The sequence below is a fragment of the Zootoca vivipara genome, chromosome 2 (genome assembly GCF_963506605.1).
Source record: "Zootoca vivipara chromosome 2, rZooViv1.1, whole genome shotgun sequence".
NCBI classification, from domain to species: domain Eukaryota; kingdom Metazoa; phylum Chordata; class Lepidosauria; order Squamata; family Lacertidae; genus Zootoca; species Zootoca vivipara.
Window position 1 is genome coordinate 93,544,308 of NC_083277.1, and position 24,378 is coordinate 93,568,685.

Here is a 24,378-nt window from a genome sequence, read left to right on the forward strand (position 1 = left end):
CATGTTTTCTTTTCATGCAATGTCAGAATTTTTCCAGAATGACTGGAAAGGATCGAGAAGGAATCTGATCGAAATCCCTGCATGGAGAGGCAGGACCCACCATCCCAAATATTCTTACTGGAGTTGCATACACACAAGCTGTTCAGTCTGGAGTTACCATCCTTGGTTCACTTCGATTTTATGCAGAATCCATATGCATTCCAGTGTTTTCTGTGTTCCTGCTCTCTGCATATATGATTTTAGGCTACTGTTTTCACTTGCAGCACCAGCTTGTTGGGTGTGTGTAGCCAAATCTCAACTGAGACCTTTTAGGGCTGCTCAGTATTTAAGTAGAAGTTTCCTCCTAGTGGCTTCTGTTTCCAATTGCTTTCTATTCAGCATGTCCTTTGCCCCATAATCACTTCTTGTTCCCTTCGGGGGTGGGGTGGGGGAGGGTTGGGCGGGGGGGGGGAGGAAAGCAGGCTTTAATTACTGACTTATTTTTCCGGTCACTTTTTTAACTGTAAAAGGGCGTAATTTTGCAATTCAGGAAAATAATGAAAGGAAACCAGTCATTGAAGTCCCCCCCCCCCCCACCCGCCCCCCAAAAATAGACTGACCAAGAGGTAGTTAATCAGTGATGTTGCAAGCAGGGAGCTTGGAATTAAAGTTGAAGAGAACTTTTGCTGAATGGGGACAACTTCTGAGTAAACATTATAGACAGAGCTTAGCAATGGAGATGGGCATTTTGGATAACATAGTGCTACATTAAGTGTCTTGTGGAAGGGCCACCTTAATTGTGCTTCCAGCTGATTTTGAGCCCTAGTTTGCCAGCAACCCAGACTAATCCATATAATGTGTCACAAGCAGGAGAGGCCAAGGTGTGCCATTCCAGAGATACCAATGGAGCAAAGGGGGGGAAAAGCCCTGGAGAGTTAATTTCTAAACATATACTCTTGGCAAAGCCCAAGCAAAGCAACTTACAAGCAATAAAAACGACAAGTATAAAAAACCCCCACTATTGCTAAAACTTAGAATAAAACAGATTTGCAAAGTCGAAAACAAACCCAGACATCCAATAATATTTAACTCAGTTGACCCAGATGGATCCCAGAAGCCACATGTGCTGCACATGTCAGAAAACTGCAGGCAGAGCAGGGGGAATGGGAGGACAGATGGAATCAGCCACCAGTTTAACCCTGGGTCTCGGAATCTTTGCTGGATATTTGTGCCTAGGAAAGGGAGCAGATTGCGTCGTCTTTAACACTCACCTTAACCTGTGGGTCTTCCACATTGTCTCTCCCATTTCAGGTGCTGATTCTTGCAGATGGGGACACCAAGGGGTTCCTGTACCGTCACCTTGGCTTCCTCTCATCTCTGGAGAAGAAAGATGGGAAAGCCACAGCTTACCTTTGCGAGAACTTTGCCTGCTCCTTGCCCGTCACCTCCAGCCAGGAGCTGCGCCGTCTGCTGCTGCCCTGAGCTGCCTCCCCTGGTGGCCCTTGCACTTAAATGGACATGAGTAGAGAGAGCCCCGCTTGGACCCCACAACAAAGTCTGCTTTGAATAAAGCCAGGTTGAATAAAGCCAGGTTGGGCCCCACTTCAACCCGCCTGTTTCCATTTGAATAGCATCTCCCCCCCCCCCATGTTTAGTAGTGGCCACGCTTGTTTGCAGTTAGGGGCAACCAGTTTGCAGGGCTGGGGGACCTTGTGGGTCGTCCAGCGGTTGTTGGATTCCAACTCCCATCAGCCCCAGCCAGCATGGCCAGTGGGTCAGGGATGATGGGAGCTGGATCCAGCAGCATCTGGAGGTCCACAGCCTCTCCTTCTCAGCTGCAGGGTTTATTTTTAGGCTTGCAGAGGAAGCTCATCAAGGCCCTAACTTTCCTCACAGCTCAGGTTATGATGGTTTCATGGGCAAAGGGTCGTCTTGCCAGTGAGACACCCCAGGCTGTTTTAGGCACTGTTGTGGAGTGACCCTCACTGTATATTTTGTTAAGCTACTTTGAAGATGGAGGCCTGACCTTGCACATGTTAGTGTGAATGGGTGAAGTAAAGCACATGGTCCAAGATTCCAAATGGTGTACATGGTATATAATGAGAGGAGACTACATGGCTGCATAGCCCCAAGTTTAGTCCCATAAGGTAGAATCCAGAGCTTGGCCTTCATTTTTAATAAAGCAAGTTTCTAGCTCTCATATATTTGAAGGGGAAAACAAAAATGAACAGTGTTTTCTTGTTTATATACGCAACAAGGGCGCTGCTCCCTTCCCCATGAACTGGCATGTATAGCATTCCTTTCCCAGCTTGACAATACTTACTTCACCCTACACCAGTCCGGGAGCTGCCAGTAGATCTCCAAAATTCATTGTAAATACGCCGCACAGCTCTAATCAGTTGGGAGAAAACACATGTATATTGGTTAGCTTCATTTGCAGAACTCGGGGCTGTTAAGTTTATCAACCATGCCCATCTCTTCGTTTGCATACTCTGAAATTAAGGACTTGTGGGTTTGCTTCCCTGTATAGAGAAGAAGAGAACCATCTCGCGTAGCTGGCGAGCGTTGGCACCCATGATTGGGACATGCAAGGAAGAGGCTGCCTGCAAATGGCATTGCTGACAAGCCTCTCTTTCTCCCGGGAACTTAAACCTTCGGCTTTCTGCACTTCCTTTCCTGTGCTTAAGCCGCGAACCTTCTGGTCTCCAGTGGCTCAACATGGGGTCACGTATATGATTCAAGAAGGCACCTCTCAACACCAGCGAGCTGCGCTGCCAGGGAAGGTGGGGAGCGCTGCTGATAGTGTTTTTCAGTGTAACAAGATAATTGACTCCTAATGAAAAGCCACATTGCTATGCCTTTGGATGGGCAATTCTCCTAAGTGCCTCGGAGGCCGTCGCAAGTTGCCAGCTCCCCACTGGTGACGAAGGAGACATTTCAACCAGAAATCCTAGCAACAGAGCCAGGACAGACTGACACCTGAAGCCAAGAAGCTCTGCTCTTGGGCACAGTGGCATTTGCTGTTGCTCTGTTTGCTCCCTGTGGCCGCACCAGGGCAGCACAGGCTGAATGATTTAACATGCTCTCCTTCTGTTGTGAAGCTGGATGTGCCCTTCAAACCACAGTGCTCTCCCCTCCCCCCCCCCGCCCTTGAATCTTATATCAGGTATGCAGGAGTCACCAGGAGTCAGTCTGCCTGTGCCACATGAATGAGGTGTGCTGTGTGTGAGGGAGGCGGGGGGAGCACTGAGCATCACTTTCTGGAGTGAAACGGGCTATTTTGGGATGCTTTCAGCCCAATGCAGAACTGCTCCATGTTAAAGATCTTGTTGGAAACGTGGAGTTCATCTGAGTTGATTTCTGACAGTCTGAACATTTTCATCTCTGTTAAATGTGCAATAGCTGCTCAGTTGGAGAGAGCAGTCGTGCAGGAGTAGGGACCTTGTGTCCGTCCACATGTTGTTGGACTACAGCTCCCATCATCCCCAGCCATTGTGATGCTGGCTAGGGCCGATGGGAGTTGGAGTAAAATAAAGCTGAAGGGCCAAAGATTCCCTTTTCTCTGTAGTAGGGCTACGTCCACATCATCCCACATTTGAGGGAAGGGACTTTCCAAGACACATAAGCTCGCTATTCAGCAGAGCATTAGCTAAATTAAACCAATTTCTATATGGAAGGACCCCTATTTGGTTATGATATTTGGCCTGGCTCTGCCAGGGTTTGCATATTTCAAAAAGTAAAAACTAGGACACCTCGAAAATTGTTTTTAACAAATTGTTCCAAATTATCTAAATTTAATACAGGTTTTTTAAAACGATGATAATAAATAATAATAATAAGGTTTCCCACTCCTTTTACAAACATATGTCCAATTGCTTTCTGATGTTGCCACTTCATTCTTTAATTGTTGAGCTTTTTTAAGGACACCCCCAAAATGGTTGAGCCTAAGATCCAGGACAAAGCGCCACCTTTTGGAAATTCCCCAAGACATCAGACTTAGTGGCCCTAGTGTAATTGGGTAGGTGGTTACGTCCTCTCAAGTACAGTAATTAGGCTTGAAGCAAGGGCAGAATGGTTAAATCCCCTCTGGGACTGAGCACCTAATTCAGGATTCTTTGTCTTAGAGATAGTTGACAGCAGCTACAACAGGGGCGTGCAACCTGCAGCCCTAGGTCCTACTTCCTCATAACCCTTGATTTAATTTCGTGTAGGTGGCAATGAGGCGGAAGTAGCTGGAAAAGGGTGGCAGGAAGAGCGATGAATGGCAGGAAGAGAAAATGTATGGTCCTATTTTTCTAGAAAAAAAGGGTGCCGGAACTCACGATGAACATCTCCCTTGTTCTCTTATAATGGCAATAGCACCCACTTGAGAGGTGTTTTTTTAAAAAAGCCCTGATCTCCCCCACCATCAACAGCTGGCAGCCCCCAACAAAAGTATGGCAAGATAAAGCCCACCTTTGTGCTATGGAGTGTAGCAGAAACAACGGTTTGGTGTCACAGGAGACCCAATGGGGACAATCTGGCTTTTGTAAGTCCAGCTTTAAAGGTAAAGGGACCCCTGACCATTAGGTCCAGTCGCGGACGACTCTGGGGTTGCAGCGCTCATCTCGTTTTACTGACCAAGGGAGCCGGTGTACAGCTTCCGGTTCATGTGGCCAGCATGACTAAGCCACTTCTGGCGAACCAGAGCAGCACACGGAAACGCCGTTTACCTTCCCGCTGGAGTGGTACCTATTTATCTACTTGCACTTTGACGTGCTTTCGAACTGCTAGCTTGGCAGGAGCAGGGACCGAGCAACGGGAGCTCACCCTGTCACGGGGATTCGAACCGCCGACCTTCTGATCAGCAAGCCCTAGGCTCTGTGGTTTAACCCACAGCGCCACCTGCGTCCCACCCAGCTTTAGCAGCCTGCTAATTAATACCTAGCCTATCCCCTGAAATCCATCAAATTTGGGGCGAGATCTACAACCACAATTCATTTCTGGTGCAACACTATCTGGTGGATCTCCAGCTGGAGCTTTGCCAGTCCTGTAAGGCCTCTGTTATTTTGAACTCTGCCAGTATCGACAGGTACCGGGCTGCCAGCCAGCCAGAACCCAGGGAAGCTTTTGCATGGGACAGGAAAGGTCCCCGGGAACAAGGAATGTGGGATTCTGTGGAGCAGAAGAGCTGGCTGTGCTGCGACAGTGATGGATAGGTTTAGTTATGGGGTCTCCTGACCCTGCTGCTGTTCCTAGCAGTAAATTAGATAATGGCACTTCCAGACCTGATAGAAACAGTTTCGTCCTGTGCTGTACTAGCTCCCTCATTAGTTTTGCTTTGTGACAAGGGGATCGACGCCGCTCTCCCCTCCACCCCCAGCCAGAGGGTCTGGGATTGTTCTTGCCAGTGTATATAGCTGCGATGAAGTGCAAGACGGGATGCGGGGAGTGAGGAAGTGGGGCAGGCTGCACTGTCAGCAGGGCTGATGGTGGGACCAGACCACGGCACTTGGATAAAGAAAGCTTTATCTCACCCTTGGAGGAGCAGCATTCTTTGCAAGCTGTGTGCGTCCGTGTCTGAGCTTATACACAAGCACAGAGATAACAAGAGGGAAATACGGTAGGTAGCCATTAACAGGTTTATTTTACCCCCATAGCCTTTTTAGGGCAGACTCCAATAGTCGTAGAATTGCAGAGTTGGAAGGGACCCCAAGGGTCATCTAGTCCAACCCCCCTGCAATGCAGGACGCCTGCAATTTATTTTCAGCTGCAAGTCCAGATTCCTTTCTTGGCAGCCACATGCTGCGGGAGGCAAGGTAGGGTGGCAATACCTCTAAGCTTCCTCTTCCTTAGTGTTAGTGTTACCCTTGTAGAACTCACCTTGGAAGGGGTATCATGGGGCAGGAGTCAGCTTTGCCTGCTGAACAGCAGCCTGAAGGGGGAGAAGGCGGAATGACTCCACCTGCAGCTGATCAGTCTTCAAGGACACAGATGATGAGGAGGCGCTGATGAGAACCAGCTGGCTTCAGCCTCCTTAAGCAGAGCTTCCAGCAACAGTTAGAAGATGGTAACAAATGCTTTTAGTTCCTGGTCCTACTTTGCTGCTTCCTGCTTGTCTTGACCCTTGACCCCATGATCATCGGATTCCCTGACCACATGGATTGCTGTTCACCTGCCCCTAGGACTGGACCTGACTTCGGATGCTGACTCGGCCTCCAGGCAAGTACACCTCAGAGATACTTCTGGTTGGCTGGCCTCCCACTCCCATAGCTGCCAAGTTTTCCCCTTTCTCGCGAGGAAGCCTATTCAGCACAATGGAAAATCCCTTAAAAAAAGGGAGAACTTGGCAGCTATGCACTCCACTGAGCTCTTCCCATGGTTGCTCAGTAATGAGACTATGGCAAGGGCATGGGGGACCAAACTAGAATTATTTGGTTTTGTCTCTCATTGGCTCTGGCTCCACCTGGTGTCTGGGCTCCCTGCCTTCTGACCTGCCATTCCTAGTGGCCACCAGCCACCACTGAGCTGAACTGTCTCCCTCTGTGTGCGTCGTTTGTGTACACAGAGGATAGTCAAAAAAGGGTTTTGATTGCTGGCCTGTTGGCCTGTTCCCCTGACACCGCTTACGAGTACAAACTGTGGCAACACATGGAAGCACCAGAACATTCCTTGTCCTTGTTTCCGTGGGTTGTTCCTTTCTTCCAAACCATCCCAGCTACAAAGAGTGTTGGGCATGTTCCTTGTTAAAAGTTCACAGTCCCCATAGAACGTGATGGGTGTCCTCTATTTCGGTCTTCTCTGCTTCAAATTAATTGTGAAGATTTGGCTTGGCCCTTCTGGTTCTGCTCCTGAGAACTCCACAGGCCTCTTTCAAGTAAATGCATACAAGACAGTTGCTGGCCTGGGCCATTAGGCCAGAAATAGCCTTGTTTTCCCTGAGAAGTTCTGCCCAGTTATATGAAAGCAATTAACATGGTTTGTCCCAACCCTTCATTTTAAGAGTCCTGTTTCCTTCCGTTTCCTTCCCAAGAGTAAACATTTTTCATTACCTTGGCACTTTTGGTCATCAGTGACCAGTGCCGAAGTGGAAACAACAAAGCTCTGTTTGTTTTGCAATGCTGTGCGTTTTAATAAAGAAAGAGCATGCTTTCTGAACAGCAGATAGGAAATGGAGATATTTTATAAGGAAACAGGTAATTGGAAACTACTAAATGAAACAGCCCTGTGTATAACTTGTGCTTCTTCAGTTTAAGCGCAGCCATTTTACCAGGACAGTCCTGTGTGTCTCCTGCTTGTAAAAGAAGGGAGGAAATTGATCTACGATATGACTAGGAAAGCTCATGCTTGCCAGATGTTGATGGACTACAATTCCCACTGTCACTGACCATTGCCTATGCTGGCAAGGGATGATGGGAGTTGGAGTACAGTAATGGCTGCAGGTTCTCTTATGCTTGCTCCAATGTGGCTAATGGTTACGTTTGAGAAGTGGTTAAACTTAGTGTTTGCTAATATTATTTGATGTGTACGGTAATTGAGATGCATTTAAGTCAGTCACTATGGCAAGCACCACACCTCTTAAAGCTATAGCTGAAATAACGCAGTTGTTCTTAGTGTTTTTAAGTGTCAGGTGTAACTTCAGCCTGAACACAGCAGAGTTTGCGCAGGTTTTTCCGGAAGCTTCTGGCGGTAACTTAAATGACTAGACGTCTGGACGCAGAGTAAAACTATATACAGGATTTATTAAAATAAAAGAAAATCCAGAGTTTCTATGTACAGCTTTAGAACTCAAAACAAAGTAAAATAAATCCTTTCCTCTCTGTCTCTCAACCGATACAGCACCTCTCCTCCTACACTGACCACACTCACCACACCACGTACTGTGCTAGCTTTCTCTGATAACAGGTCTCAGTGCTGATATCAACCAATGAGAGCGCAGTTACTATGGCAGAAGTAGACCTTGGCTTTCTGCCCAGTGTTAATTGCTTGTCCTAGAGTTGATTGTGTGAAGAAGCAATCAACATTAGGAAGAACTTCCTGACAGTAAGAGCTGTTCGGCAGTGGAATTTGCTGCCAAGGAGTGTGGTGGAGTCTCCTTCTTTGGAGGTCTTTAAGCAGAGGCTTGACAGCCATCTGTCAGGAATGCTTTGATGGTGTTTCCTGCTTGGCAGGGGGTTGGACTGGATGGCCCTTGTGGTCTCTTCCAACTCTATGATTCTATGATTCTATGATGGTTTCTCACGCTACTAATTTAGCAAAACCCGAACAGTTGTATGCCAGTGCTTGGATGGACCAGACGTTGTAGTAAAATGGGAATAATGCAAGAGTGCCGTGGTACTTGAGAATCCCAGCATAGCTGCCAAGTTTTCCCTTTTCTCGCTAGGAAGCCTATTCAGCATAAGGGAAAATCCCTGTAAAAAAGGGATAACTTGGCAGCTATGGATAATCCCAGGTGCTATTTACATTATAGCTTGGGTAATGCAATAATCTCTGAGTGCTGTCATTTTTCAGGAGATGCACAATAGCATGTGATGAACATCTCACCAGTTTTCCTTTCTTTAACAACAGAATGCAACTGAGAGGTGACATGTAGTTCTCAGACAATCATGTTTCTCTCTATTGCAGCAAGCCACAGCCAAGGAAAATAGGTGTTGGACCTTGAATGCTGCATATAAGTAGTCACACTTCCGGGTTCCTCCGTGCCTCCCCCCCCCCAATGCTTGTGATGTTCTAATCTAAACCAATCTTAGGATTTCAGCAGAGTGTTCTGAGTCATAACTTGGGATCATGAGACTACATAGCAAAGTCATCATGCCTCCCAGCAGGACAGTCTATGAAAAGAGCAATGAGCAGGAGAGTTGGCAATCTCTGGTGCTGGCATGCAAGTTATTTTTAACTACACGGAGATTAGGAAAGTGGATTCCTTTCCCATGGCATCCTCTCTGTCTGGGCAAAAGTTGAAATAGCATCTCCAATGACAGGGCAAGCGTACGGCAGAATGGAAATATTTCTCCTTACCCGCTCCAAGATTTTCTGTTTGTGGCTTGAGATGCCTTGGTGTAGCTCTCTAATGTTCTCGAGCACTGCTTTGAAAGGAGCTATGAAACGCTCCCCCCCCCCGCCCCGCTTCACTCACAACCCCCCTCTCATCACCCTTAATGAGTGGCTGCTGCAATCTGGAAGTTTGCCTCAACTGGGGGAAGTGAGCATTTGGTAATGTGTGTTGCCAGCTGGTTATATCCACTGCTTTCCAAGGGGGATATTCCAGGAATCAATGAGAGGCAGCCAGGAGAAATGTATTTGAAGTTGGAGAGGAATTTTGCACCTCATCTTTATGAATATTTTCTTGGTTACTGGAGAAAGAAGAGGAGAGGTGGGAGGGTGGGGAGACCAATATATGTATTTTATGAATCCAGACTGAAAGTGTGGGCTGTCCTCCTTATTGCGATACCAGCACACCATCTAAACCTTTCCTCTTTGTGGGCCATGCTGCTGAACTTCAGCTATGATTTGCTGAATGTAAGGTGCTGGAAATTGCCAGACGGGTTCCGAAAATTGTCTTTCGGCAGCAGTCATTGGGAAGGGAGTTATTGGTTGCCAGACAGCCGCGTTCCCCACTTGGATTCGTTAGTTTTCTTTTGTGCTCATGTGAGACTTGGTTGCTTCAGTCGAACTCCAGTGCCTCCCTTTGTGCGCCAGAGAGTGCAAAGGTACCTAGCGACGAAGACTATAGATCCTTGAAGGGAAGATCGGGGAAGTGTGACAATAGCCGAAGTGAAAGAACCATTTAATTACAACAAACTGCATTTACACCAAAGACCTGAGAAGGTGCCACCAGAAACTGAAGCCCCTTTAGAACTCAGTTCACCAGATGTGACTTAAAAACAAACAAACTGTTGAAGGGCTGTTTTTTTAAGGTGTTGTTTTTATATGTATTTTATTATAAGCTGCCTGTTGGGCCCAGATGGGGTGAGATATAAATATGGTTAGTTGATGAGCAGAAATTCATTGGGTAGCCTTTAGCCAAGCTGCCCTGCTCTTGTCTTACATTATGGGTGTAATATTAGCACTGGCCTAGCATGCAAGGTTATTAAAATGGTTGTTGAGATAATCACACATGTACCAACACGCACCCTGTAAAAAAGTGCCTTATGAATCCTACCTTATTATTTATCATGGATATTTTATTACTCCTCAAGGGATGGACGTCCAAAATGTATTCGGTAACCATTTCTATCGTTCAAACCTCAGGTGTTTGAACTGGCTGGCTGCGACTGGCTAGACGTCAGACAAATGCAGCTAAGCCAAACTGAAATATAGGCTTTGGTGGATGGTGAAAAGGCACTTCATGAGAGAAGGGGTTTCGTGTTTTGTTGGCTTCATTTGTTGTTGTTTTTGCATATTTGTTACTGTAATAATTTTTTTTAAAAAAATCCACAGGGTTTAAAAATAGCAGGTAATTCACACGCAATTAGGGCTAGCAAAGAAACATAACAAAATATGAGACAAAAATGAACTAAAGCTTGACAGAGGGTTGGCCTTTTAAGAATCTAAGTTCCTCACAAGAGGGCAGAGACTGGAAGAGGTTAGTTTGGGAGCAGAGGCTTGAAAGGGCTCAGTCTGCTTTCCGCCTTTGTCAGAAAAAGTGGCTTGCTTTGAGCTCTCCAGGGTCCTGCAACTCCTGATCCTCTGGGCTCTTTCACCAGAGCAGGACAACAAGGATGGTAAGCAGGAGATAATAAATAATAATAATAATAACAACAATAATAAATATTTTTATACCCCGCCCATGTGGCTGGGTTTCCCCAGCCACTCTGGGCAGCTTCCAACCGAATATTAAAAACACTACAGCATCAAACATAAAAAACTTCCCTAAACAGACAACCTTCAGTTGTCTTTTAAAAGTAAAATAGTTGCTTATTGCCTTGACATCTGCTGGGAGGGCATTCCACAGGGCAGGCGCCACTACTGAGAAGGCCCTCTGCCTGGTTCCGTGTAACCTCACTTCTTGCTGCGAGGGAACCACCAGAAGGCCCTCGGAAGGCCCTCGACACTGGACCTCAGTGTCTGGGCTGGACGATGGGGGTGCAGACGCTCCTTCAGGTATACAGGACCAAGGCCATTTAGGGCTTTAAAGGTCAGCCCCAACACTTTGAATTGTGCTCGGAAATGTACTGGGAGCCAATGAAGCTCTTTCAGGACTGGTGTTATATGGTCTTGGTGGCCACTCCCAGTCACCAGTCTTGCTGCTGCATTCTGGATTAATTGCAGTTTCCGAGTCACCTTCAAAAGTAGCCCCACATAGAGCGCATTGCAGTAGTCCAAGCGGGAGATAACTGGAGGAATAATAAAGGAATAATAAAGAGGAATAAGTGGCTAGCAGGAGGCACTGAGGAAGGCTAGCCTGAAGGCACCAACATGACAGTGGATTAGGTTCAAGGTGACAACACTAGAAAACCTCCAGTGCTTTCTAGAACACCTTTCTCTGCTTCGCTGTGGTGACTGGTCCTGGGAGCAACTTCTACTGCATGGGTAGCTCACCTGAGATTCCAAACCAAAGAGGACCACAGTTCATCTCCACCGCCTCACTTCTTGCTTAATTCAAGCCACAAAATTTGTGCACATTGGCCTATTAAAATGAATGAGATATGGATCTAAAAATCTTTTAAAAATTAATGCTTGGATCTACTACATTTGGTTCACCATTGTATGGAACACAATTGTTTAAAATGATACCTGCCTGAAGACTGAGGCCTCTTTCTTCTGAATTTTTACTTGGAAACACAAAATGTTTCTTGTATGTTGACAAGGGGACTTTTAAAGGCAGGATTGATTTAATCCTACGGGAGAACAAAATGTATATAAAAAGGAGTATGGCCTCCATGAGCAAATGGACTGAAAAATCCTTCTGCCCTACAAACTCCTGAGAATGAGCAGGGAGGATTAGGTGTGCAGCAGAGTCTTACGAGGACGTGAGGTGCCACCAACCCCTTTCTTTCATTATCAAAGTCTCTCCCCCCCCCACAACCACAGCTCAGTCCAATTAAAACTGACAGCTTGTTTACAGAGGATGGAAGAGAAGGCACAGAGTACAACAGGACACAGAAAGGAGAGAATCCAACAGCTCAGCATGCTGGGAGAAACTATCTCTATTTGAGAAATCTCAACATCATGTTCTGGGACCAGCATCCCTGCAGCTGCTACTGGGTTCCTGACTTCTGAGGCTTCGCACACAGCACCAGGACATTTAGAAACCAGGGAAGATGTAGATTCCAGTACCCCATTTGCTCTTGCTTCTTGGTCTCCTTTTAGCTGTCAGGCAGAAGCACCACCAGCTGAGGGGATTATTTCTGAAGAGCATGTGCCACGCCTTCTTAAATAACTTGAGGCTACTGGGTGATCTAATTCATTAATGCTTGGGTTGCCCGCTTTCAGGGCAGCTTCAAAAACAGACACACGTTACACCAGTTGCATTAGCACCTCGTCATAAGCACAAAACCCCACAACTTCCACAATTAGAGAGATTGTAAAGGTGAGCCAAATTACAGCCTCTGCTTCTGGAGGAGAAGCTCACATGATTGATTCAGCATAAACTGAAAACAAACAAACAAAATAGGCTCATCACCCGGTACAAGGAATGAGTGCCTGTATTGGCATTCACACTTTCTACTGTGAATAGATTTGAAGTCCACTTTTTTTTCATAGCCTCCAAATGGATACAGGATGAGTCCCACTGTTAGCCAGCTTTCCTTCATTCAGAGGATGCTCTGGGCACAGAAGTACATAATGAAGTTACCAGATGTTGGCAAAAAACACAAACAAACCATCTTTGACAGCTGTCGCAGGGCTATTCAGCTGCACACCTGAGTTCACTTGACCCAATATACTTCCACTGTAGAATGACAGAGCTGGAAGACTTTGCTTAGGACAACGGTGTGTGACAATCAGTTGTCTATGCTAAGCTCTGATTGTTATGCCGTTATGACCCTGAGGTGGGAGCTGACAAAACATTGGTGCATTTGGGTCAGAAAGCTGGTTCATCCCACCCAAAACTGCAGGCATGCCATAAGTCTCTGCCACATCCCTTGGGAGATTTGCAATGTGCCAAATCTGTAGCTGCAGGTTAGAAATGGGAAAAGTTCTCGCCTCCGGTCCCAGGAAGTGAAATGTGGAGCAAACCTGCGAGACACAGGCCCTGATCCTTCCTTGATTTGTTCCCCACCAGCCCCTACCTCACTGCAGATGCTTCCACTTAAAATGTAATTGTTTTGCAAATTTGAAATGAAAGGAATATATGTTAAGACAGAAGACAGTTTCAAGGTCTCTCTCTCTCTCTCTCTCTCTCTCTCTCTCTCTCTCTCTCTCTCTCTCTCTCTCTCTCTCACACACACACACACACACACACACACACACCCCACATACAGGAGCAGAGCCTCTATTTTAAAGGAATAAAATATGAACTGTGCAGGATCTGCAGAGGAAAGAAGAGCCCAGAGGAAAAACAAAATAACCAGCATAGGAAATGAGTGGCCTATCTACAAAGCCCTTGCGAAGAAAGGAATCAATCTGCTACAGCCCCTGGGGATGTAACGCCTTGCCTTAGCTCACTTGTATAACATGCTTGATTGTTTTTCTCCACCTCCAACCAGAAAGGTAAAGGCACCGGTGTTAACCTTGGAGCCAGGTCCACAGCCACTTCCAAAGTCAAGCTGTCGGGTGAAGCCCAGAGGGAGATGTCAGGGAGAGGATTCCTGGTGTTAAAGGAAGCGTGAGTTCCCTCCCAGGGCTCTGCTCTGGAGCGAGGCAACGAAGGCCACTTGCTGGGGATGTTGCACTTGTCTAGGACACTGCTGTGAGCAGGGGGTGCGTCAGCAGAGCAGTGCAAGCAGCAGAGCCCATGATATTGGGAAGCTCTCGCTCTTGCTTGGAGGGAGGGCTGCTTGGTTCTAAAGACGGCCGAGAGCTGTGCAAGAGGCAAGGGCATCCCCTGGGCTCCGTTTGGCAGCTGCTGTCTCTGCTGGCATCCTAGCAGTTTCATCCCTTGCGGTGAGCCAGAAGGTGTCAAACCGCCCTGCTGTCATGCTTCCCTGCCGGCTGCTGGATTTGCGGCCTGGACTGAGATGATGGCCCTAGAGAGCCACAGCCCAAGATGCTTAAAAAAGTTATAAGCCATTAACCACCACCACCACCCCACCCCGCTTTCTGTCCTCGTTACATTTCCTGCCAGCAACTCGCCCATCTCCCTGCAAAATTACGTTGATTTGCTGAAACTGTTGTTTTCCACCCCTTGCTTGTCTGCACAATTAAATTAAAGTTTTTTTGACAGCCTCAGTGCACGGACATGACAAGATGCAGCGAGGTGAAAAGTTTCCGCTCAGTGACTCACTCGCTGATTGTGTTCTCTGGTTCCTCCTCCTGAGAGCTGTGGCCACCGCCGTGGTCCTACAGCCCAGCATCTGGAACTGGGGGACATTGGCAGATCTGCCCCAAAGGCAAATGCTACCTCTGTCTGTTTCAAAGCAGGGAGGGAAAGGGTTGAACCACCCATGGTTTGGGTGCTCAGTGACCAGGTTGGGACCAGGTTGGATCATTTAAGAACCCAACAGCAAAACCAGAGAATAATAATAATAATAATAATAATAATAATAATAATAATAATAATAATAATTTATTTATACCCCGCCCTTCCCAGCCGAGACTGGGCACAGGGCGGCTAACACCAAATATATAATACATTAAAAACACAAAATCAAATGATTAGATTTAAAATACAATTCGAAATCACATTTAAAATCAAAATAAAATTAAGTGGGAACCCACGAATCGTAACTGTAAGAGTAAGGAATTAAATGTTCACCAGGCCCGGCCACCTGTGCTGGTCTCATATGGGCCAATAGAAAGAGCCAAGGAGGCCACTTACATACAGGGTCCCATAGAAAGAAAGAAGGGGGTCAGACTGGGCCCAGCCCAAAGGCCAGGCGGAACAGCTCTGTCTTGCAGGCCCTGCGGAAAGATGTCAAATCCCACAGGGCCCTGGTCTCTTGTGACAGAGCGTTCCACCAGACTGGGGCCAGGGCTGAAAAGGCTCTGGCCCTGGTCAAGGTCAGCCTAACGTCCTTGAGGCCCGGGACCTATAAAGTATTATTGTTTGTGGAACCGTAAGGTCCTCCACGGGGAGTAGCAGGAGAGGCGGTCCCGTAAGTATGAGGGTCCTAGGTCATATAGGGCTTTAAAGGTTAAAACCAGCACTTTAAACCTGACCCTGTACTCCACCAGGCGCCAGAAATAACAATATTTCTTCAAATTATGCGGGTTCTCTGTAGTCTCACCTCCATGGCATATGGCTATGGCAACCCACCAGTGGAGACGTGGGCTCGGCTTGGGTTTCAGAGTTGGTCTCACAATCTGAGTTAATTCCTTACTGTCCCCAGTGTTCAAGAACACTGTTGAGCATCCCACAAGGTCTCCACAAATTGAAATGGCCCTAATGCTGGACTAATATGTTCTGTCTGTGAGGCTACTTGCAGGACATTGAGGACTCAAGTTCCTGGACCCCAGCGATGAGACTTTTCTTCCTCAAACCCATCTTTCCTCCCTCCACAAACTTGCATCATTTTTCCGCTGCTGCTGCTAGATACATATGTAAAGGTTATGTTGTCCTAGAATCCCAACCTCCCCACTTGGGATGCCTTAAGTCCACTTGGCCCTTTAGACAACCCCCCCCCCCCCCGGGTCTTCTCCCCAGTATTCCCTGGCTAGAGATCAAGCAACTTAAGCCAGGCTGCTGCACCTCGTTCTCTTTCTCTCTCTTTTTTTCTGGTCAGTGTGGCTTGAACTGGGGAATTACTGTCTAGCCGAAAGACCACAAAACCACACAAATCATTTAAAACAAAGATAAGCTTTTGCTCAACACCCGGAGAAACACCAATAACCACTTTCTATTAACAGTATCTGAGAATTAAAATGTGAGAGAATCATAGAGTTGGAAGAGACCACAAGGGCCATCCAGTCCAACCCCCTGCCAAGCAGGAAATACCATCAAAGCATTCCTGACAGATGGCTGTCAAGCCTCCGCTTAAAGACCTCCAAAGAAGGAGACTCCACCACACTCATTGGCAGCAAATTCCACTGTCGAACAGCTCTTACTGTCAGGAAGTTCTTCCTAATGTGTAGGTGGAATCTTCTTTCTTGTAGCTTGAATCCATTGCTCCGTGTCCGCTTCTCTGGAGCAGCAGAAAACAACCTTTCACCCTCTTCTATATGACATCCTTTTATATATTTGAACAGGGGATCCCAAACTAAGGCCCGGGGGCCGGATGCGGCCCAATCACCTTCTAAATCTGGCCCACTGACGGTCCCCGGAATCAGCATATTTTTACATGAGTAGAATGTGTCCTTTTATTTAAAATGCATTTCTGGGTTATTTGTGGGGCCTGCCTGGTGTTTTTACATGAGTAGAATGTGTCCTTTTATTTAAAATGCATTTCTGGGTTATTTGTGGGGCCTGCCTGGTGTTTTTACATGAGTAGAATGTGTCTTTTTATTTAAAATGCATCTCTGGGTTATTTGTGGGGCCTGCCTGGTGTTTTTACATGAGTAGAATGTGTCCTTTTATTTAAAATGCATCTCTGGGTTATTTGTGGGGCATAGGAATTTGTTCATATTTCCCCCCCAAAATATAGTCTGGCCCCCCACAAGGTCTGAGGGACAGTGGACCAGCCCCCTGCTGAAAAAGTTGCTGACCCCTGCCTTAACCTCCTCTTCTCCAGGCTAAACATACCCAGCTCCCTAAGCCGTTCCTCATAAGGCATTGTTTCCAGGCCTTTGACCATTTTGGTTGCCCTCCTCTGGACACGTTCCAGCTTGTCAATATCCTTCTTGAACTGTGGTGCCCAGAACTGGACACAGTATTCCAGGTGAGGTCTGACAAAGAAAACTAACAAATCCAAGCGGGCAACTCAAGCATTGGCTTTTTTAGCTGCTGCATCACACTTATGTCAAGTTTGTGGTCTACCAAGACTCCTAGATCCTTTTCAGGGCCGGCCCTACGTATAGGCTGGGTGGCGCAGGGCACCATGGCGCCGCCCACTGGCCGGCCGGTCCGCCGCGCAGCTACGCGCTGCGCCGCCCACCGCGCTGGGAAACGGGATGGGAGGGCGCCGGAGAGATCGCGCTGTGCTGCCCGCCCGCCGCGCAGCGCGCTGCGCCCACCCGCCCACCACGCTGGGAAATGGGGCGGGAGGGCGCCGGAGAGATCCGGCACCATGGCGCAGGGCACCATGGCGCCGCCCGCTGGCCGGCCGGTCCGCCGCGCAGCTACGCGCTGCGCCGCCCACCGCGCTGGGAAACGGGACGGGAGGGCGCCGGAGAGATCGCGCTGTGCCTGCCCGCCCGCCGCACAGCGCGCTGCGCCCACCCGCCCACCACGCTGGGAAATGGGGCGGGAGGGCGCCGGAGAGATCCGGCGCGAGGGGCGCTTAAGACGGCCCTGATCCTTTTCACATGTACTGCTCTCAAGCCAGGTGTCACCCACCCTGTACTGGAAGAGAAACACTTCCAAAGAATGCCATTTACCAGCTTTGTCTGGTACACCAGCTATGGATCTGGTTTGGGACAGCCTGGCCAATGTAGTCCATGCATTGTTAACCTTGAGGCAGAATTACTGCAGTGGGTCTTATCTGGGTTGAACCTTGGGCCTGGGGCAGAAGCTCCAGCCAGTGCTGTATGCAGTGCCTCAGCTGCTGATGGAGACAGTCGGCTGACGCCATGTCACACCCCTCCTAAAACATCCGCACTGGCTGTCCATATGCGTCTGGGGCAGGTTCAAGGCTCCTGTGTTAATTTTAACATGCAAAAGTCCTGACCAACTTTGGTCCGGGATCTGAGCTATTATATCCCAGCTTGATCACTGAGATCATCCAGACTGGCTTCAACCAGAAGTTGGGCATTTGGTGTTGCTGTCCAAATACTCTTCCAGCAGACATTTGGCAAGCTTCTTCACTGATAATTTTCAGGTCTCTTGAAGACCTTTGTATGCCAACAAGCCTATTCAGTTGTTAAAAATTTTGCGAGGTGAGCCAGCCCTTTTAATGGTTATTTGCACAGACTCATAGAATTGTAAAGTTGGAAGGGGCCATGAGGATCAACTAGTCCAGTAGATTGTGGGCTGCCCCTGGTCGATCACATGATCTCCTGTGATTGACCCAAAACCCAACCCCCCCCAAAAGCTCAGCAACTCTGGTCAATCTAATGGGTAGATCATTGCCAGTTTACTTATAGTGGGAGTAGATTGTAGTCTCTTGGAAGTTGGACACCCCTGATCTAGTCCAACCACCTGCAATGCAGGAATCTTTCACCCAATGTGGGGCTCAAACCCACAACCTTGGGATTAAGAGTCTCATGCTGTACCGACTGAGCTATCCAGCTTCCATTACTGTTCAATGGGATTTTTTGTTTCGTTGTCCTTGCCATGAGTCACTGACCTGATCTAGCAGGGCTTTTCTTCAGTTCTTCTTATTTTCCCACCTAAAATTGGAAGTGACACAGGTGAGAATTCTATCCTCTCTATTTCTGCAATGTCATTATGCAAGTCATTCCATTGATTCATCTTCTAGCTCATTATTGTTCTACCATAGTTACAGGTAGGTAGCTGTGTTGGTCTGCCATAGTCGAAACAAAATAAAAAAACTCCTTCCAGTAGCACCTTAGAGACCAACTAAGTTTGTCATAGGTATGAGCTTTCGTGTGCATGCACACTTCTTCAGATACACACTTATTATTATTGATAAAAAGGTAAAGGGACCCCTGACCATTAGGTCCAGTCGTGACCGACTCTGGGGTTGCACGCTCATCTCGCATTATTGGCTGAGGGAGCCAGCGTATAGCTTCCAGGTCATATGGCCAGCATGACAAAGCCGCTTCTGGCAAACCAGAGCAGCACATGGAAACACCGTTTATCTTCCCGCTGTAGCGGTTCCTATTTATCTACTTGCATTTTGACGTGCTTTCGAACTGCTAGGTTGGCAGGAGCTGGGACCGAGCAACGAGAGCTCACCCCGTCACAGGGATTCGAACCGCCGACCTTCTGATCAGCAAGCCCTAGGCTCAGTGGTTTAACCACAGCACCACCCTCATTATTGTTGACACTGACCAGCAGCAGCTCTCCAGGGTTTCAGGTAGCAGTCTTCCCCAGTTTTACCTGAAGACACCAGGGATCGAACCTTTTGCATGCGAAGCACATGCTCTACCACTGAGCTGGAGCCCTTCCACATAATAGTCAGCAAATTCTGAAAACTGGATCTGATGGAGGTTCCCCCTGTCCAATCCTGTCAGCTGTGGCACTGATTTTGCCTTTCTGGTTGGTTGCAGTAAATGAAGCTTTGTGTCTAATTTGCCAATTAATATTCCATGGAAAAGCCAACACCGTCTGATCAGCAGCTGGTTCTGGGAATCTTGGCTTTTTTATCTTGGTCGTATTGATGTTACATCAATGGGCAATGGGGGACTTTGAAATCTGTTTGTGATGTTGGAGCCACAGGGGAGAACTAACAAAGTGAGAGAGAGGGAGACAGAACACAATAAGCAAGGAAGATAAGCAGGGTAAATATCACGGCGAACATACGTGCAGCAATGGAAATTTTCAGACGCCGTGTTTAGCTCATTATGTCGGCCCTCATCACTGCAAAGTGAATGAGCAGTCCCGGGAGTATTGCTCCTGTACTGATACCACATTGTAGTAAAATATCTGTGGGTTTACCCTAGTTCCATGACAGCCACCAGTGGCATGAGCATGTGTGTAGGCTTCAACATCAGCTTCATTGGACTGGTCATGTTGTGCAGATGCCTGATGATCGTCTTCCAAAGCAACTACTCTATTCCGAACTTAAAAATGGAAAGCGTAATGCTGGTAGTCAACAAAAGAGGTTTAAAGACTGTCTCAAGGCAAATCTTTAAAAATGTAGTATAAACACTGACAACTGGGAAACACTGGCCTGTGAGCGCTCCAGTTGGAAAACAGCCTTTACCAAAGGTGTCATGGGCTTTGAAGAAACTCAAACTCAGGACATAATGGAGAAATGTGCTAGGAGGAAGGCAGGCTTGGCAAATCCACATCATGATCAACTTCCACCCAGAAACCAATGTCCCCACTGTGGAAGGACGTGTGGATCCAGAATTGGCCTCCACAGTCACTTACGGACTCATTGTTAAAACCGTGTTTATGGAAGACAATCTTACTTGGCTACGAGTGATCACCAAAGAGATCCTATTTCTAGCCATCAAATAATCGCAGAAAAGAGATCCCATTTGCCAGCATGTTATTATTCCTGCTCTCTTCTCTCCGGCCCCTGGAATGGCTACAGTGCATTTTGCAGAATTACCTGCAGTTATGGGTGTTGTTGTTGTTTAGTCGTGTCCGACTCTTTGTGACCCCATGGACCATAGCACGCCTGGCACTCCTGTCTTCCACTGCCTCCCGCAGTTTGGTCAAACTCATGTTTGTAGCTTCGAGAACACTGTCCAACCATCTCATCCTCTGTCGTCCCCTTCTCCTTGTGCCCTCCATCTTTCCCAACATCAGGGTCTTTTCCAGGGAGTCTTCTCTTCTCATGAGGTGGCCAAAGTATTGGAGCCTCAGCTTCAGGATACCCCCGTGGCAAATGATGAATTCTGCATATAAGCTAAATAAGCAGGGAGACAATACAACCTTGTCGTACTCCTTTCCCAATTTTGAACCAATCAGTTGTTCCATTTCCAGTTCTAACTGTAGCTTCTTGTCCCACATACAGAGTCGTTGCCGAAAACAAATGTCCCAAGTTATGGGTATGTTATGGGTATTCCCATTTCGTTGTGTGCGTATAGGTAATGTGTGACAGCAACATCCCGCTCAGACACAGACCTGCAAAGCCTGGACCTCTGACCTAGAAATGCAGCACAAAGGAAGGTGGGGCCAAGTCCCAAGATGAATGGGAAACATGTGCCTTCTTGTGAAGATCCCCCACTGGATCTGTTTCCTACAGATTTCCCTGGCGCTTGAGCTTCCTGTTTGGTATTGCAAAGCCTTTGTCCAGGAGACCACTGCGGTTTGTGGGTACCCTGTCTGTGCTGCCCCAATTCCCCCTACACAGAGTCAGCAAGTTGCTTGCTCCACACAAGGGTATATAATGCATCTTCTGCTCTCCAAAGGAGGTGAGAAAATGCAGCCAGGCAAAATGAGCTGTCTGCAGCAGGAAGCCCATGGCTTAATGAGCTCCTTTCTCTCTGCCTTCTCTTTCCCAGAGTAGCTGTCACTACCAGGCACAGGGAATAAAGAGACTCAAGGTGCCTCCAGAGGGCTGGTGATGAGGGAGGAGGAAGTCGGGAGGTAAAAGAAAGCCAAGCAGATTTCTTTGTTGACTTTTCCATCGCACTTTGTGCTCACATACTGATCACAGGTCTCCTGCGTGAAGGGCCTGCTTTTGCTTCTCTCATTTTCCTGCCATACTGTCAGTCTTTTCCTCTCCCTGGGATGGCTCTGGAAGTGCCGAGTCTCCTTCCCAGCAAGGGAAGGCTGTGCTGTGAAGTTGTCACTGTGCTTCTTCCGCCTCTGCATTCGATGCCAGATCTCTTATTACAGAGTCGTTGCCGAAAACAAAGGACATGGTGTGTGTGTGCGCGCGCTTGTACAAATCACTTGGTTTATTCTCCGTCATTTTACAGACACTACAGCATCAGACCCGCCTGAACAAGAATGTTATTTTGCATATTTCCACGATGCATTGTGGGAGAGACGAGAGAGAGCTAAAACGCTTCCAAACTACCTTGCGCCGCTGTTTGTGCTGTTCATTGGAGCATTGTCTGACTTCTGATGCTTTAATTAGTGCTTTTAATGGGCTTTCGTGGCTTAGAACCGTAATGCTAAACAACCCCTTCTCTCAAATCGCGAAAGAGAGGATAAACACTCTATTAGCCCTGTTGTAAACAGCAACCAGAGACACTTTTATAGGCAGTGGAAGAGAATTCAGCCTCGTTTCTCACACTGTGTATCTAACTAAGAGTCATAGGAAGGAAGACCCAAATGGGAATAAAGTAATTTACAATGGCGGTAGGCAACCCACATTTAATATGTATATATTTCCTTTGTACTGTGTAACATGCCACAATTCTTCCTTACAAAATAGACCTAGAATGGACCTTTATAGGTACATCTGGGGCTGGGAAGAGTGTGTGATAAGTTATGGGGCAGGAATAGCTCACAGGAACGTCCTTGCACAGAGGCTAGATGCCTCTGAATACCACCCGTTTGGGATAAACAACAAGGGAAGACTGAATACCACCCGTTTGGGATAAACAACAAGGGAAGACCCCCCCCCAATGCCTCTATTTGTGAGATTTCCAGAAGGATCCAGCTGGCTGCTGGCGGAAACAGAATGTTGAACTAGATGGACTCTTGGTCTGATCAAGCAAGGCGGAACTTCTGTTCCGATGCCATTTGTGTGGTGGGCGAGTGGGGGTGAGTACATGAATATATATATATATATATATATATATATATATATATATATATATATGAATCCTTAGCCACCCACAACTTAAGTTACTGTCTTGCACAGGTTTTGCACCTTGTTCCTGGCAAAAAGGACACAGTAGGTGGGATCGTGAGATCTGAAATACACTCATAGAATTGTAGAGTTGGAAGGGACCACGAGGGTCATCTAGTCCAGGCATCCCCAAACTTCGGCCCTCCAGATGTTTTGGACTACAATTCCCATCAACCCTGACCACTGGTCCTGTTAGCTAGGGATCATGGGAGTTGTAGGCCAAAACATCTGGAGGGCCGCAGTTTGGGGATGCCTGATCTAGTCCAACCCCCAGCAATGCAGGAATCTTTTTACCCAACATGGGACTCAAACTCACAACCCAGCAAAGAGGTAGAACATGAGACTCTTAATTTCAGGGTCGTAGGTTTGAGCATCACATTGGGCAAAATATTCCTGCATTGCAGGGGGTTGGACTAGATGTCCCTCGTGGTCCCTTTCAACTCTACAATTCTGTGATTGTCTCATGCTCTACCGACTAATCATCATGACCATTAGCTTTGCCCTTCTCTGTCCACTTTGTTCTCTTTGTTTTTTTCTTCCATTTTCCACCCAACTCCTTAGACCAGAAACCATATAGGACAAATTTCCAAAGGCAAACATGGGAACAAACTGCAGCATCGGGGATGCAACACACACACACATACATATATATACAATGTTGCTGTGGCTCATCCCTGTGACTGTCCCCACCCTGTCCCGACCCATGACCTATTCTGTCCCCCCTCCAGCTCATCCCTGTGACTTGGGGAATCCGTCCCCCCACCCCCACCCCAAGGCTGGCTGCCAGTAATGGACAGACAATAAGCTCTTACCAAGGCATTTTATTCAATATTCACAGAGACGCAGCATGCCGTCTCTAGAATAATGGCGTTGCTCCAAGTAATCTCCTTCCCCCTTTTACTCTGTCGTCAGCAGCTCCACCCCTTATATGGTGGCTGCGTAAGGCCCTTTGTCCATTCGCCTTCTGTTCTACCACTTTCACTGCCCTCCTGGTCCTAGGAGAAGGGGGGGGGTCGGGAATGCCTTCTAATGATTAACGCAGGCATCCCCAAACTGCGGCCCTCCAGACGTTTTGGCCTACAACTCCCATGATCCCTAGCTAACAGGACCAGTGGTCAGGGAAGATGGGAATTGTAGTCCAAAACATCTGGAGGGCCGAAGTTTGGGGATGCCTGGATTAACGTGTCAGCCAACTGCTCCAGCTCTGCTGCTTCCCGCTCCTCCTCTTCCATTATTTCCCAACTTTGCCGCTCTTCTGTCTCAGAGTCTTGACCTTCTGCAAACCACCGTTGCAAATCTATACTGTCCTCCTCTTTTCGGGAAGGTTCAGAGGAGGGAGGGGCGATCTCCACCACTCCTCCTCAGTCCAGTCTCTGACAGGCGCAAGGTATGCCACGGCCGAGTAGGGTGGGCGGCACTTGCCTGCTCTCTTCTGCGGGGTCAGGTCTGACCTGGGGGTCAGGCACAAGCTCTGCAGCCCAAGGCGTGGAGCCAGGCTCCGATGCCTGCTGTGGGGGCACCTATTGTGCCCCCTCTCAAAACTGCATCTGGGGCCATGCCTCCCACACTAGGCCTCTACCCCTCTTCTATAACAATATGTTCACTTCTGTGACAAACCTCTGGAGAATGCTGCTAAGGCAATGGATTCTCCATACCTTAAGGTCCACTCCAGTCTGATTGCTCTATAATTCTAAGCAGAATGATGGAAACATGTCCCCCCCCCCACACACACTTTGGTTGAGGGGAGGCTGTAACTCCATTGCGGAGCATCTGCTTTGCATGCAGAAGATCCCAGGGTCAATCTCTTGCATCTCCAGGTCAGGTGGGGAAACCCTGGAGAGCT

At 47.7% G+C, this 24,378-nt stretch overlaps 1 protein-coding gene across 2 annotated transcripts in view; it reads left to right on the plus strand.

The window, feature by feature from the left end:
- Positions 1–9,061, plus strand: part of SPATA20 (spermatogenesis associated 20) — a 58,274-nt gene extending 49,213 nt beyond the window's left edge. For both annotated transcript variants that reach the window (XM_035104363.2, XM_035104365.2), the window contains exon 16: positions 1,291–9,061. In XM_035104363.2, the coding sequence (XP_034960254.2) occupies positions 1,291–1,461 (171 nt within the window). In that variant the 3' untranslated portion in view covers positions 1,462–9,061. The remainder of the gene's footprint in view (positions 1–1,290) is intronic.
- The last annotated feature ends 15,317 nt before the right edge of the window (positions 9,062–24,378 follow it).